At 38.4% G+C, this 17605-nt stretch overlaps 1 protein-coding gene across 1 annotated transcript; it reads left to right on the top strand.

Annotated features, from left to right (window-relative positions):
* Positions 1 to 661: 661 nt before the first annotated feature.
* On the top strand, positions 662 to 16432 carry si:dkey-183c6.8 (protein O-GlcNAcase). The gene is made up of 17 exons (XM_060874852.1): positions 662 to 984; positions 2482 to 2533; positions 6594 to 6691; positions 6781 to 6911; positions 7196 to 7367; positions 7963 to 8061; positions 8401 to 8670; positions 9325 to 9411; positions 10154 to 10554; positions 11430 to 11604; positions 11701 to 11757; positions 11842 to 11927; positions 12032 to 12136; positions 12459 to 12550; positions 12706 to 12901; positions 13159 to 13315; positions 13839 to 16432. The coding sequence occupies exons 1-17, from the start codon at positions 945 to 947 to the stop codon at positions 13973 to 13975; spliced, it is 2355 nt and encodes a 784-aa protein (XP_060730835.1). The 5' UTR covers positions 662 to 944; the 3' UTR covers positions 13976 to 16432.
* Positions 16433 to 17605: the final 1173 nt, after the last annotated feature.

Here is a 17605-nt window from a genome sequence, read left to right as displayed (position 1 = left end):
TAAAACTTTCTTTGCTGTAATGTACTCTTAATAAGCTGCAATTTATTTCTGTTTTTTTTTTTTTTTTTTTTTTGTTTACTTAAGGTACTGTTTTCTACCAGATTCCTTTAAATTAGTAGTATTAGTACAATTCCTGCATTATAATTTTCATCATTATATATTAGTATGATGGAAAAAAAAGCAGCATTTATTGAACATTGACTGAATAAGGAAGGATACACACAAACTGGACCTTAGCCTATCATAGTTCGTCTAAAAGATCCGAGTCATTTGAATCGATTCCTTAATGTTTCATAAGGAAATGGACCACAACAGCTACAGTGAGCTTCATAAACTCATAAAACTGAACCTTTCTACTATATTTAGTATGACCATCTTCCCAAAACACTAACAACACTTGTGATAAATAGAATTTATGATACGAATGAGGCATTTGGCTTATAAACAACAGTAAAACCATGACTTATATTTAAGCCTCCATGTATGGCTTAGCTTTAAAATGAAACAAACAAACGCTAGACATATACAAAAAGAGAACGGAAAAAAACGATTAGAGAAACGAACCGAATCTTTTTTTTTTGTTTTGTTTGTTTTACGTGGATAAGTCGACTCGATTCGTTTAACCAAAAGATTCATTCGTAAGAATGAATCATTCGCAAGCGACACATAGTTACAGTCAGAGAAACAGACGAGCACTATCGGGAATATAATCTTCACTTTAATCACATCTTTTCCAACACAGTGATCTATATCTGAAGAATTCGGGATAGAGTTCAGTATTTCAGGACATTGAGAGGTTAAACTGGGCTCCACTGAACTGAAGCATCCATCGGCTGTTTAGCTGCTACCTGACAAGAGGATGGAGAGATGGAGGCAACACAAGAGCCGTAGTGTTCGCTGATCACACTAGCTTTTCCTTTCGTTTTCCAGCCACAGTCACTGCGATGGAGGGGAAAGACGAGTTTTTGTGTGGGGTTGTTGAAGGTAAGCAGCGCGTCCTTCACATCCCTTAAACCGGGTGTATTTAGGTAGTGGATGAAATCCTATCTAACGCTGCACGGATCATCACTTTTGCACGATAGGCTAGTCTGTTGTGTGATTTACCGTTCAGACAAAAGAAATATAGCAGAGTGCATTGGTTTTGGTCAGGTTTCGCCCATCATATTAAATCAGGTTTCTTTTATAGAGTAGTAGAACAGCTGATTCATTTCATGCAGCCTTATAAATAGCCACATTCAGAGTGAGAGTGAATAGAGGGTTTTCAAATAGACACACACACACACACACACACACACACACACACACACACACACACACACACACACACAGGGAAGAACCTTTTCTTTCACCTTCTTTCATTCAGAACATGTATCCTTAACATTTACCAAAAATAAACATTTCCATTTGCTTATTTAGCATATGCCTTTTTTATTTTTTATTCATTGATTTACAATTTAAACAGGATGCAACTACACAGTTGAGGGTTACCACCTTTTTAGGTCTTTTAATTATTTAAATAAAAGCTGCAGTTTTTGCTTAAAAAAAGTTGTCCTCATAGGGGCCACTTAAATATCACCCCAAGGTCAAAGCTTTCAGATATTTCTTTGTTCCCCACCAAGTTATAGAAACATGCCCACACAGCCACCACCTCTCCTTCTCTCATACACACACACACACACACACACACACACACACACACACACACACACACACACACACACACACACACACACACACACACACAAACACCCTCTAATTGGTTCAGCTTGTGTCTGTAAGTCCATGTCATATTGTTGGCCAGTTTAATCTCTTGCCCAGCAGGGAAAATGTCAGTCTGGAGGTGTATACTGTATGTGTGTCTCCTCTGTTTGCTGACCCACTTCTGTCTTGCAGCAGCACACAACCCATTACACTTTGCTTATGGCTAAACAGACATCTGAACAGCAGGCAATGAACATGCATACCAAACAAGCATGCTACGTACAGACATACAGTAGATATTAATGGAGACAGTCGCTATGACATGCTTACTGCACATTCATACTAGAGCCCTGTTTAAGTTTCTCAAGTTAACATGCGATGAACAAATTTGCAGTAGTTTTGCTATGAATGTGCCTTTATAATGATGATTTGATTACTCTTCAGGGCTATACATTTTTACTTCAAAATTAAGCTTAATTCCCTGGGCATGGTGGCCTTATTGGTTAGCAATTTAGGCTTTCACCTCCTGGGTTGTTTCCATTCTTGTCTCCACCCTAAGTACCTGGAATTTGCATGTTCAGCCCATGCCCCAGTCTAAAGACATGCATTTTAGGCTGATTGGCATCTCTAAATTGTCTGCTGTGTGTGTTGTTGTAACATATATTCTGGCTTATAAGGGATGGAAGGAGTAAAACACTGACATTGTGAGTTTAGATGTAAACAAAACATCTGAATTATACCTGAGAGCGAAGGTACCTAATGTGTACCACCCTCTTTCAGGTTTCTATGGGCGGCCCTGGTCCATGGAGCAGAGAAAAGTGTTGTTTCAGTGGTGAGTATGCTGGTCACACACTCAAAACATAACAAAGCCAGATACAGTTAAAGGGCAATTGCTGATGAAAACATCTGATCTCTATTCAGAAATCCTATTTCTTGTATAAGCTGTGACTGAATTGCAAATTTTTTTGGCCGAATGGCCTTTGCGGTAGGAGCAGCTGAGCACAGACTGGTGCTGGCAAGGCTCCACTGAGTTGCAGTTTCACAGGCCCGAGTGCCTTTACCATCATCCCTCAGAGAAAAAGAGTGACGCAGACTGGCTCCATTATCCCTGGGCGAAGTGGGAATCGATAAAGTGATGATTACTGTAGTGATGTAAGGCGTTAGATGAGAACTAGAGTGACTGGAGAGAAAGGGAGGGAAAGAGAGAGAGAGAGAGAGGAAGTGAGAATGAATTATATAGATGAATGAGAGCCTGAGAGAGTAATGAAAAACAAGTCAGAGCTAGTGAGAAAGACAGACATGTCTGTGTGTGTCTTTTTCTGTATGGGTCAAAGTTAAAGTGTAACAGTAGAAAAGATTGGTTAGAACTTCTGTCTCTCTATACATTACATGAAAGACTATTTCCAAAGATTTTTTAATGCAACACCACTGTTTTGTTGGTAGTTTGCTAGAAAACCTGTATACTAGAAAAACTGTATATTTAATGCAATGTATATTACCGTATTTTCTGGACTATAAGCCGCAACTTTTTTCCCACGCCTTGGACCTTGCGGCTAAAACAATGATGCGGCTAATAAATGGCTAAAATATAAAATATTTTTCCAGCTTTCAATTTTTTATTTTTTTTTCCCCAAAAAAACACATTCTGTGACGTGTTCAGTTTTTTGGCAGCATGAAGCTTTCATTAGACCAATGAAATTGCCGAACGGGTAAAAGGTAGATTCTCCGATGTTTGAGAAATGCTTTCAGAAAACTGAGTCGGGACCACAAACTACAAATCAAAACAAAAATCAAAACAAACATGTAGCCAATGAGCAGAAAGGGCCGGGTCTTTTCAATATGCGGCGGAGAGAGTGTTCAGTGCGCATGTGTGACATTAGCAGGAAGCGGTTTTAACATTGACTTGGAGGATAAAAACAAAGAAAGAAAGCGAAGAGAGGCTTACGATAAGGCAAAAGTAGGACCCGTGTTAATATAGGATCAGCTTTCCAGCACTGGAGAGAACTGAAGGAGCAGGAAGTTGGCCGCATTTTCACAGATTCGAGGTTCCCGAGTCAATAACTCCTGAGCTAAACGCTGTTACTAGCAAAACACGGTTGTAGCTGTCTCTCTACATTACTACGATAGAAAAGAGGTAGTAGTAGGTAGTGTAGTAACAGCGTTTAGCTCAGGAGTTATTGACTCGGGAAACTCCAATCTGTGAATATGTAGCCAACTTCCCGCTCCTTCTGTTCTCTCCAGTGCTGGAAAGCTGATCCTATATTAACACAGTCCTACTCATTTTTCTGAAGCATTTCTTAAACATCGGAGACCCTACCTTTAACTCCGACACCGAAGGAGATGACTTCAGTGGTTTCAGTGCACAGGAGGAGGAAGATTGTGACCAATGACTTTCTTGGTAGGCTACTGTTTACTGCTAATTTTTCATTTTTTGTTACAAGCCGTGTTTCGTTAAAGCCTATTTATTTTTGTTACAAGCCGTGTTTTGTTAAAGCCTGTGTAAAGTTAATTTGTTTCAATGTACCTGTAGGCACCTGCGGCTTATAGACATGTGCGGCTTATTTATGTTCAAAATAATAATTTTTTAAAAATTCAGTGAGTGCGGCTTATATTCAGGTGCAACTTAATAGTACGGAAATTACTGTATATATAACATAACAATGTCTTGAAGCATCATGATTTTAAAAGTATTCACTGCAGTCTTCATAATCCAAACTGAGTTAAATATAACTCAGATTAGAAAAGTAATTTCTAGTTTCTCTGTAGCTTAGCAAATTTCTAGTTATGGATCTCCTTCATACTCAAAATAATGTATCATCAAAAAAACTATTCCTTATTAAACCCTATTGTCTCCTTTTTGCCACATATACAATACAAGCAGCAGTGCAAATGAGAACTGTGTCCATAAAGTTCTGTTACTACTCTAATTAGTTTTCAACTTCCATTGTGCATTTTTTCATGTCTCTGCAATGTTTCTGTTTCATGTTTCACTCTGTCTGTAACATTATGGTAGCAGTGGGATAAGTGTGTGTTTGTAGTTTGTGATAAAAGAGCACAAATGAGCAGGACACCATCTGGACAGGAAGAGAGGAGAAGAGAGAACATTCTACCCACACAGAAAAAAACAGAGAGAAACAGTGAGGATGAGAGAAAGGGAACTGGTCCATGTTCAGTGCTGGAAGAAAGGATTAATAGTAAATGAGTGAGAGAGACAGAGAAAGATATTGAAGCAGGCAGGTGACAAGACGTACCCAGTTGAGCCTAGTGAGTTCCTGCTGGGTCGGGCCAGAGAGTGATAGTACTGACAGGTGGAGAAATCCAAATGAGTGAGTGAGAGAAAGGCAGGAAAGGCTTTGTTTTTAAACCTGACCCAGTGGTAGGTGTTATGTGCAATAGCAAAGAGCTGCAGGCTTCACATATCTGGCTCAAGGGCAACCCTCGGGGGGTGCTTTAATATTTTAGATATCCAACTCCAGCTCAACTTCAATATATGTGGGGCATCTGCCTTTTTGCTTCTTATTATAGTCACACACATACTCACACAGACTTACACACACACACACACACACACACACACACACACACACAAAAGATCTCTTATAAGATCTCTTATAATACATCATGTGATATGTTTTGTTCACTTATTCATGATGTTATATATCCACATGTTCACCCTGTGTCTGCATGGGTAATCGCCAGAAACATTCCAGCCGGTGGCCTTGCTAATCAGCCCAGGTGTGTGTGTGTGCTGCTCTGTGATAAGCCTGATTCCCAGTCAGCACACCCAGTGTTCCTGTAATAGACTAGGATTCTGAAGCTGAATGAGTGAATGCATATTTCCGGAGACAGAACTTACTAACCCAGAGATATTTGTCTCTATTTGTCTCTCAGTAGATATCAGTATCTACTGTAACAAAAAATCTTTGAAACTGACCCTTGGTGGATCCATTTAATGCATTAAATATCATTCCAGGGCTATAAATACGAAATCTGAACTTGTATTGACCTGCAGAGTGTCTCTTTGCCTGGACAAGATCAGCCTCAATGAAATAGTGTGATTAATTGGTCATGTGACCTGCCAGACAAAAAGGCAAGCAAAGAGTCACAGGTAAAATATTTCCCTTATATATCATACCTGTAAAAATGTAGCAGTAGTGTTATGGATGTTTCAGCACACAGACAAACTGTGATAATGATTCAGACTCAATCTGCTCAATTATTGATAATGAAGTAAAAGTGTTGCATCTCGCCCACGGCCTCTCATGCTGTTTGTGGCATATCCGTTTTATGTTCTTTAAGTGCCCCATTCTTAATGCACACTCAGTTCAAGGGTTTTGACTGGGGAGGTTCTTTATAGAACCAGAATGAAAGCGGCTTTAAACTATTCAAACTGTGCATGAAGGAAGTGAGATGCACCCCTCCTTTAAGGTTTGCTTTTGATCTGAAGCCTGATATAAACAAATTATCCTGATCCATTTAATGATAATATTACAAAGCTAAGTTTTTTTAAGTATCTTTTTTCCAGAATTGACGAAAAACATAGAAACATAATGTTGTATACACAAAGCTTTAAAATATATCAAGCAGCTTTTTTTCTGTAGTATGTACTTGTGGTTCTTATACTTTCTTTTTAAAAACATGTTGCTAAATTATATACACCATTATGGTCCATGTTAAAAAAAAGAAAAAACAGCACTGAATTAGAATCAGCATTTTTAAAATAAATGTTTTATTACAAATGACTTAATCAATAAGTAGAAGAAGATCTACACATTATAACAACCGCTAAATTGGGCATCTTGAAAATATAGTAGTAATAATTTGTCCTTTGTTCTTCTTTGTATTAGGCTGTATGTATCATTAAAGACAGATTTTTCTTTCTATACACTAAGGATGCAAAGATGGGGTTTGAACACCTATTTGTATGGTCCTAAAGATGACCTGAAACATCGGTTGCTGTGGAGAGAGGTGTACTCCACAGAGGAGGAAGGTATAGGACTGTTTTACATGTGGCATTTATTTATTTACTCTTGGCCTCCTTTCGTTTTTAACTCTCGCTCTCTCTCTACGTCTCTGCAGCCCAACTGAAAGCACTGGTGCATGAAGCTGAGTCGAGTGGGTTGAAGTTTGTGTACGCGCTGTCTCCTGGTCAGGACATCGTCTTCTCTAGCTCCTCTGACCTCACACTGCTCAAGCGTAAACTTCGACAGGTATTTGGAATTCATGCATAAACATACACAGTTTCATGACTGCAAACCAGTCTATTTTGCATGGGAGAAATGTCTGCAGGAAATGGCAATTATTATTAGCTTCCACCTCCTTAACACATAACCACACTCCTCCATACACCCACATAGCCCTACTTTATCGTTTAGCTTACCACTGGCCTATTGGGGTTAAAAAAATCTCCAATTTAGCTCAGTCCCTTAAGTGATACAAAAGCCTGCTCTACTTTCTCTTCTTTTTTTTTTTTTTTTTTTGTCCTCATTACTAGGTGGCAGATCTGGGCTGCCAGGCGTTTGCTATTCTGTTTGATGACATCGACCACTCTATGTGTCAAGCTGATACTGAGGCTTTCTCCTCATTCGCTCATGCTCAGGTTTCTGTGACCAATGAGATCTTCCGTTTCCTGGGAAAGCCACCTGTCTTCCTGTTCTGCCCCACTGGTAGGTCATTGTCCATGTTTATTATTAGCAGGTCATACTATGCTTAATATGTACAGTTAGGGGTTGCAAACCATAAATGTTAGTAGCCCGATTGAATTCTTGTGTCTCTTTAGCATTGCATATAATTTCTCAAAATGAATGAGTTCACTAACATCATGGGCATAATTTTCCACACACCACTAGTGTTAACAGTAAATGATATGAATAGTAGCAACAATGTTGTGGTATATCTGAGGTCTGATTTATACTACATGCCTTTCCCATATTCTCTATGGGAATAGAGACAGAGACAGCAAGTACCATTGTACTCATGGGGATGTGCTAGACTAATGGTTAAGGTGTTGGACTACCAATCAGAAGGTTGTGAGTTTGATTCCCGTGTCCAACAGGCTTCCACTGCTGGGCCCCGGAGCAAGGCCATTAAAGCTCAGCTGTATAAAGTGAGATAAAATGTAAGTTGTGCTGCATAAGGGTGTCTGCTAATGCTGGAAATGGAAATGTACTCTACTGCCAATGGTAGACTTTTGTACTCTTTAAGAGAAAAGCAAATATATCCAGCTAGGATCTCTCTCTCTCCCCTTTACTCTCTGTGTAGAATACTGCAGCTCGCTCTGCTCTCCCACCGTTTCCAAGTCTCCATATCTGCTGACAGTGGGAGAAGATCTGTTGCCTGGCATCTCAGTCATTTGGACTGGTGAGCATGCTAATATATTTCGCTATAAATATCAATTTATAAACTATAAACAATGTTCCATTTCCAAATTGACCATTTTCTGTGAATGCATTACAGTTTTATTACAGAGTTACAGAGTTATTGCAGTGCACTTAAATCTTAAAATAATAAAATAAAAAAGTGATAAAAAAAGAAAAATGTTTATAAATGGCAATCATTTGTTTATAAATCATAGTGTTTGCTTATTGCATTGATTGTCTCATATTGTATTCCATGCAGTATTTGTTATCATTTGCCAGTAGTGCATGCAGAAGTGTTATTTCATTCCAAATAGATAGATATATATATTCTATCCAATAGGAAGCAAGGTGATCTCTCGAGAGCTAAGTGTTGATTCGCTGAAGGAGGTGCAGTCAGTGTTACAGCGCCCTCCCCTGGTGTGGGACAATCTGCACGCTAATGATTACGATTCACGTCGTGTCTTCCTGGGGCCTTTCAAGGGTCGTCCACCTGGCCTCCAAGCTCATCTCAGGGGTCTGCTGCTAAACCCTAACTGTGAATTTGAAGCAAACTATATCCCTCTACACACACTTGGGACATGGCACAAAGCAGGGAAGGAGAAGAGAGAAGGTGAGAGGAAGGGTCTGCATATTACAATTATGGATTGAAAATAACAATAAGAATGATAAGGAAAGAAACGAAAGATAGAGAGGAAAATATGAGCGACAGAAGGAAGGGTGGTGAAAAAATTGTGTGGGAGATGGAGCATCCGATTTTATGGAAGAAGTGATGGTGGGTTAAGTGGGCCACAGCACCCAATGAATCACTGAGGGATGATGAGAAATGGTGAGAAATGTGTGTGGTTGGCTGTTTGCTCAAAGAAAGAGAGTATGGGAGAAAGGGAAAGAGTTGGACTGGACCAAAGGCTCGGTCATACAATATGATGAACTCAAAGACATTAATGCACATTCATTCACACACTGTATTTCTACTCACTACCTCTGTTGCTCTGATTAAATAGCATAAATGTGGGATGTAAAGGATAATGACTATTGGAGACTATCAGCTTCAGTGTCAGAGATGCTAGACCTTATTGGATTTGATTAAATTGCATTGTACAGTCATCTATTGATCTGTTTCTGTTTCCTATTGAACAAATAAATGGCATGCCATAGACAAAAGAAATGAAAGAAAGAGCACTGCTATGAAAACCAATATAGATAAGAATTAAATAAATCTAGGGTTAGATTTGTATAATAAACTAAGCTGTGTATGTGTGTGTAGGTAAAGAGTATCAGTACTGCCCGGAGCGAGCTCTTTCTGCTGCTCTGAAAGACTGGATGAGTGAACTGAACCAACCACTACAGCCTGGTATTTTATACACACCACTTATCCATTAGATACAAACACACAGCTCATTTATGTGTTACATATTACAGATTTAACTTCTTTTACTTATTTAGGCAAAACACACATATTACATGATAGATGCCATTTTTATACCAGTATTTGTAATAAGACAGGTTTTTAACATAACCGATTTAATTCTTAGATTACTTAATTTAAAATGTAAGAAATTCCAAACAGAGTTTATAAAAAAATCTATACTTTAAGCAATTTCTGTCATAAATTAAATGTGATGTGCCAAAGGGCAACATTTTGCAGCATGCTAAACACCTAATTAAACACATGTAAACCTTTTAAAATGGTAAAAGCATATTATAATTGCCTGTAATAAATGGTTATCAATGTAATAACATAATTAAAAATATAATTTTATGTCTAATGAAATGTAAAAAAAATTGCATAATTCAAAATCTATGAAAATACAGCGAAGAATCATTTTATCCATAATGTTTAGGATACACCTGCTTCAATAGGCAATTCAAGAGATGCTTGTATTTGTATTATTTCTGTGAATTCAATTGTAAAATCAATGGAGACAGTCACATCTCTTTTGAATTTTATTCTGTTAGTATACAATTTAATGGCTAAAAATGAATGAAATTAAAAAAAAAAATTCCACATCCAGGAAAGTATCATGGGTAAAGTGTGTAAAATTAGACATTTAAGCAATTCTGATTTCTTCATTTGTGACAACCTTTCTCCTCAGGACGGCAGAACAGGCCTACAGAGCATAAACCATCTTCTCTCTCCTCCAAACCTAAACCTCCTGAAAGCTTAGACAATCTGCATGGAGCCAAGTCTAAATCTCCATCTTCTGCTGGGGCTCAGGTTTCTTTTTCCACCTCTGTGCTGAAGGTCTCAGCTGAGAGTGAGAGTGAGGAGCGGGTCCCTGGAGGCCAAGGATGGGAAAAGGCCTCAGGAAAAGGCCTGTGTGCTGGGAAGTCTCCACTTAGTGAGGCTCAAGTGCGACTGCTGGTGGGATTATACTACCTGCCACATGAGCATGGACCGCCTGCCCAGAGCCTGCTGCAGGCACTCACCTGGCTTAAAAACCACTGCCATTATGTCAGTGTCAACGGCAGCAGCAAGAAGATGCAACCACAGAAGGTCTCTATCTGTGATACAGAATGCTCTGTGTGTGTGCAGGATACACTAGATGAGCCAAATATGTGTGTAAATGTTTGTGACTTCTGCATGTCCTTTGTACGTTTTCTTCTGTTAAAAGGCATCATATGAAGAGCGCAATATTTTCCTCCATTGGTGTCTCAATATTCATAGGATAGTTTCTATATACCCAGATGCCCTGACAAGGATAAACAGTTGCTGAAAATGAGTATATAAATAAATAATTTAGTAATAAATAAGTAATTTAGTGACAGTACTATAAAATAGCATTGGAAGACATTAAAACACACAAAGGTGATGAAAGGTTTAACCTTCTCCACTTTGCAGTCATTACTCACTCACTCACTCACTCACTCACTCACTGACTCATTGTCTGTCAGACTTTCAGTAACAGATTGATAATGGTCAGGACCATGATGGATTTGGAGCGTATCTTGAGAAAGTTGGGGAAAAGCCCCAAATCCCAGCCCCCAATACCAGCCTTCTTCTGACAGACTGGTGAATAAGGATTTGTATAATCTCCTATAGTTTTCTTGGCCTTCATTTGCATATTGGAGCTATTATATTTTAGATGCTTATAATTTATTATACGTTGCAACTGTGTTCAAAAAATAATAAAAACAGATTTTCAAAGAGTATAAAAGAAAACAATATTGGATAGATACCAATATCAGCTGAGACTCATTGTTTCAGTAGCTGTGTTGGTATTAAAATTGGGAAAAGTGGTATTCTTCGATATCCTCTCTGGCTCTGTGCTCTGTCCCATTAACATTTAAATAATTTCAGGATTTTTAAGAAAATATACTAAGTATATTTTGATTTATTTCTTTCTTATTTAAATTGTGTTTTGTGCTCAGATGGAGGAGTGGCGAGTGCGAGCTGGGCAGTTTCAGGTTGCATGTGATGAGATTGCGGTTCTGCATGGCAGCGTGGTGAACAGCGTCAACAGAGCTGTGCTCTATGACCTTTATCCCTATGTCTGGGACCTGAGAAACACATTGCTTGTAGCCAAGGCCTTCATCAGCTGGCTGGGTAAGTTGAGACAATCTATATGGAAGTGTTGGTTTATATCTGCAGTGTTTTGAACTGTACTGATACATCTGTCTATCTTTTTTCTTTTCTTTTCAGAGGGTCGGGTAATAAGTGAAAGTTCTCCACTGGGTTCCTGGAAGAACTGTTTTCATTGTGAGTATCTCGTTCCAGTCTATGCCATAGTGTGCATGCATGTGATTGTATGTGCTGTGAGACTGAGTGGCTTCTACCCAACAGGGTGCGGAGCCTCATCAGGGGCAGAGCTTCTCGGTATGGAGGCGGAGCCCTGGGTTATTAAAGGTGGGCTGTCAGGGGAAGTGCAGGTATGGATGACAATGAGAATTTAACAGAGTAATATATCATGACTCATGCAATATATTCCTTTTCATTTCTCACACTTCCTCTCTCCATCTGGTGTGTGCTGAAGATGCTTCTTCCTGTAGGCACCAGCAGTGAGTTGTTCAGTCACCCCCCTCCTCTCTTCCCCACCTCTCGTCTCTATAACATACGGCCCTTCCAGCACAAAGACAAGGTGAGATATACACTGTACAGCCAAGGCCGGTTGGTGCCTTGTTGTTTTTTTTGGCGATTCAAAATTGTGCCGTAAATTTACAAATTCTTAGCCCATAACACACTCAATATCCCTCATTCACAGCCTGCTCAGCCTCACATTTCTAAACTTAAAAAACCAAACACAGTAGTTTGTATTTTAGTGGTTAATAGTATTGCCACTTCTATTTCAGTAAACACTGACATTTTTGAATGATCTTATACCAACTACACTGTGCTCTGCTTCCTTATCTGTATTAACATTTGTGAGTATGTTTGTGCACTTTTATCCTGGGTGCTGTTAGGTGGAGCTGTACCATATGGTGTGTCAGCTTTATCAGAAAACCAGAGGTGCTCAGGATGTGACTGTGCTTCATCCAGACTTCATCGGTGACAGGTTACATTTGTATGCAAACTTCACAGATGTAGCTTCATAGAATTTTCACAGAATTGTCTCTTTCCTTATACTGCCATAACAATAATTCATAACACAGGTACATCTTAGACTAAAGGACTATTTATGTATGTGTTTGTGCTTGTGTATGTGTTTAGGTGTTTGGGTGCATCTCTGGCCCTGTGTCCAGAGTACGGCTTTGTTCTGGAGGACGAACTTGGTGTGTGTGGGTGTGTTGCTGGCATTCTTGATGTACGCTCATTTGTGAAGAGGTGCCAGGCCACCTGGCTGCCTGCTATGAGAGACAAATACCCCACACGTACATATCTCGCAAATGGACACGCTGCTCAAAAGGTCAGAGTTCAAACTAGAAGAGATAAACCTCACAGTATAATAGTGTGATCAGTTTTTCTTCAAGTAAATTTACTATTTTAAGATCTCAAACATATTTGCAAGTTATTAGTGGTATTCATGGCTGTATTTCTGGTTAAACATTCAGAGTACAATCACGGTTAAGACATGTCCTGTCACACAAACAAAATGAATAGCGACAGAATACAAGAATTTGCACACTAAAAATACACAAAATTAATTTCTCCCTGCAATCACAGGAGGCACTGTTGAGCATGCATGAGGAGCAGGATTACCCGGACTCCCTGCTTTACCACTTCCCATCTCAGGTCCGGCTTGATGCTCTGCCTGAACTGGTGGACTGCAGTGTCAGCAGAAGCCTTCTCACGGCCCTGCTCACAGCACTCAAAGCTAACGGTAGGAAACAGGTGTTGTTTGTTCTTGGGCAAGTGACTACATGTTAATTAATGTGTGTTTTCCTTGCAAAGGAACTGGCCAAAATAATACTTTCCTGCATCAGACAGGTCTGAGGCTTGATCAGTGGGAAAGAACCATTCTATTTTTAAACAACACAAATAAACAGGAGCAATATGGCTAATGGTAATAGTAATAAAACTTCCTCTAGCATGTTACACAGCCGTCTAGCATTTGATTGTCATCTACTATATACTGTATGAAGTCACAGAGCTAAAGGACTTAATATTTTTTCTAAACTCCCAAATCCAAATATAGCTATTTAAAATCAGCTTGATGATTAAAAACCCAACAAAGTAGAAGATTGAGGTTTGAGAAAGAAAAAAACACTCTTGCTAGATGATGATGTGTTGTGTCCTTGTCTTTGCCCACCCCCACCCACGCTTCTCTCTCTCTCTCTCTCTCTCTCTCTCTCTCTCTCTCTCTCTCTCTCTCTCTCTCTCTCTCTCTCTCTCTCTCTCTGCAGGTTCCCAGGGTGTGTTTTGTGAAGTGCAGCCCACAGACCGGCTAAGGCAGGAGTTCCTCACTAAGCTGGGTTTTCTGGAGATTGTGAGGGGAGAAGCTTGCTCCACAGAAGGACTAATCCTAGGCAGGCTGCTCTAAAGCCTTAACTATCTTACAAACAATAACTGATTATATAATTGATGGATTTTTTTTTGGGCACAGATACACGTTAAACAGCCCTTTGGTTTAAGTAAAGGCGTCAAGTTCAAGGATTGTAATACATCTTTCAACAAGTCCTCATCCACGTTCCCTTTGACGCTTCATATAGATATAACACATCACATACACATCAAGGGCCATTATAATACTTTGTTATCTCAAGAGCTGTTAGTAAAATGACCCTTTGTGGAGAGCTAGATATTACCCAGAATGCATTGCAACCTAACATAAAGCAATAAAATAATATTTCCCAGAGATAAAATTTACTACATTGAAATTGGCTTTTTGATGAAGCTACTACTTTATCTATAGTTGACAGCTGATTGAACTGTATTACTGCACTCAGCTGGCTGTCTAGTAAATCTGTTCTCCACTATGCCCTCATTCCCTCCTTCTGCAAGTGGCCACTTGTGTCATGTAGATGATACACACTTCCCTGTAATGGGGGAAAGTCGATGAGGGCCTGTTGAAAGTACCATTTGAATACAGGGCTATTTTGGGGCTGATGAAGCACGTTGCCCAAAAACATGCTATTGACAGTCAACTGGCCACTGTGGCCTGGTTAGCATGATGCTAACTACTCTATAATAGCCTTTAAATGATTAGCACTATTAGTGTTATGACTGGTGCATTCCTTAAAAGCGATGAATAAAACTTATTCGCAAATGATTACCATTTAACATCTTTACAAGAGCTTTTCGTTTAAAACCTCACCATAGCACATAGCAGGAGAGTTCATTCAAAGAGGGTTTAGATCTAAGATATTTGTGTCAAGTATGAGGTCCATCATTGGCCTTTCATTTTAGATCCATGTTCGTAAAGACCCTACTAGAAGAGAGGTGTGCAGTGGTCTGTACTATTTTTTCTTATGTGGCCTGATGTCCATGTTTTGGTTTCTGCTAATGAGTAATGCTGACAATGACCTGTGTCTTGTGGTGTAGTCCAGTCTACTGTCTAAAGTATTTTTTTTTTAATCATGACTAATCTCAATAATACATATATTAGTAGCAATCCAACATTCCTTATCTGTAACTGTAGAAAATGAAGAATTCACTAAGCAAAACAGGTTTTGTCTGCCTCTGTCCTGCCAGTGAAGTCCACTCCATGTGAAGATAATCATTCATGGTGATTTTTTCCTGTAATACTACAAAATATACTTAAGTCTACTATCATTAGATATATACATACAGGAACAGACTGGGGAAAATGCTCATGTATTCACTGACTATATTCTTGACTACACCACAGACTGGGTATGGGTTTATTCCCTCCTTCCCTGATGGGAGGACTGATTCTATTTCTGTGCCTCTTCTCGTTCAGCAAACATGACCTGGAAACTCAGGCTACATTTTTTTTTATGTATTTTTTAATATATGATAGTTTTTTGATCCGCTGTGTAACTTGGTCTGCACACCTGCATAAAGATTGTTCATGAATACTGCCATATAACTGCCATTGCCAACACTATATCACACCTGATCAGCTTAATTCAATACAGCACATTTCTTTCTGTTGTTTTATTCACTAAACCTGCACTCTACATGTCTTATAGCTTTAGTATTAATGCTCTGTAACTTGTTATGAGTGATAAGCTTCTGTAATTGCGTTTAGGAGCATAACGCACAGTGACTAGGCTACTGTAGATGGCGTTTGAAGGATAGCACTATTCTCACTATCATTCACTGTATACGCACACAATACACACAAACATGTTTGCTTAGCACTTAATTCTTATTCTGGAAACAGGTAGATGCTCAACTTCTTTCAGGCACACAAATACACACACACACACTGCTTGCACAAGAATAGTCTCGGCTTCCTTTCCTACAGGAATTAGCATGAAAAATTACTGAATTACATTGTAGGCTTTTTTAATACCTCCCCTTTTCTGTGCAGTATTCATCACTACACACACACACACACACACACACACACACACACACACACACACAATTCAGCATATAAATATCTCTGTGAAGGAGAACTTTTATCGCCTTCAACCCCCTTAACTGCATGCAGCAATACACACCCTCTCATACACTACTTTACATTATTTCACTCCTTTTGGTTCTAGGTTGGCAGAAACAGTCAGGAAAATTGATTTTTTTGTCTGACAATAGGTAATGTTTTGTTGGATATTTGCCCTTTATCATTACATCTCATATTAAGTCAGTTATTATTTGCATGTCTGTATTTTTAAAATTGTGTTTTCTGCTAACTTTTGCACTACTCTGGCTGATTGGAATATAGGTTTGTTTAATAAAAAGCCCAGACTGGGCTGCTAAGAATATTTAATGTAGAATCTTTTATGTTGGATGTTTTTAAAGACTATGTTTGATTTTATTTTGTATTGGAATGAAGTCTGTTTACAGCACCATTAAAAGCTTCTTGTTCGAACTCAGCTGTCATGGTTTCAGATTTTCTATGCCAGAGATCATGGTATCAACTCAAAATCTGAATAAGACGATAAGAACATAGGAGAAAACAAAAGGGCTAACATTAACTATTTACTGTATGCACTATAAAATATTATATATATATATATATATATATATATATATATATATATATATATATATATATATATATAATATTATATATATATATTATATATAGCCTTAACTATGGGAAAGACTGTTGAGGACTGTTTCTTTATTCATCTTTGTAAATCCTAATGGGTTGATAAAAAGTAGGCAGCAGCCTGGCCTAAGTGCCTTATGTTTAAACATGTAGTATAGATGTTATACACCTTCTTGGCATTTTGCAAATCATACATTTTATAATGAAATTCATAATAAATGTTAATGAAAAATGCATCTTAGATTTGAATGATTCAATTGTTTTCTTCTACTTTCATAGACGCTATACAATTTTGCCGGTTTAACATTTCTGCTGTTCTTATACTTTGTGTGCAATTTAAACAATGTCTGGAGGAAAAGTAAAACATTTCTCATTAGCAATAGAGCCAGTGTAATGCTGGACAGTTTGGGGCAGAGGGTGTGGCTTTAAAGCCTCATTTGACTTACAATAAAGTGATTCAGTTGTACAATAAAAGTGTTAGCAGTTTTTCATCAAACAAGGAAAAGAACAATATAGAAGATCTACATAATTTCATTGTTTAATTATTATATAATATTATATTGCCGTTTGCATTTAGTATTTATTTATAGAATTTTCAAAAATATTACAGGTAATTAGAATCATATTTTGTTTTTGTCTTGCTTAAATTTAACTTGAACTAGTCTGCATTTGGATATTGCTACTCACTTGAGACCTTTGGGCCTTTAGATATATTTGAGCTTAATATTTAACTTTCACACATTCTATCCATTTAGTTGAGATGACTTTTTTGCCTTGATCTGTTATGACCTGCAGAAATTCAATCTGAAGATCAGTGTTCACATTGGACCAGCTGGTCTACGCTTAATGCGATTGGGTGGATTCGAGTGGGAAATCACACAGAGAGAAGAGAACCAGACTCAGTCTGTCCAAGTCATATTTCCGGACAATATTAGCAACAGCAAAATTGATGAATCATGCTACCCACTCATGTTTCTATCTTAAGAAGTT

Source organism: Tachysurus vachellii, chromosome 7 (assembly GCF_030014155.1).
Source record: "Tachysurus vachellii isolate PV-2020 chromosome 7, HZAU_Pvac_v1, whole genome shotgun sequence".
NCBI lineage: Eukaryota > Metazoa > Chordata > Actinopteri > Siluriformes > Bagridae > Tachysurus > Tachysurus vachellii.
This window is presented reverse-complemented; position numbering and strand designations above follow the sequence as displayed.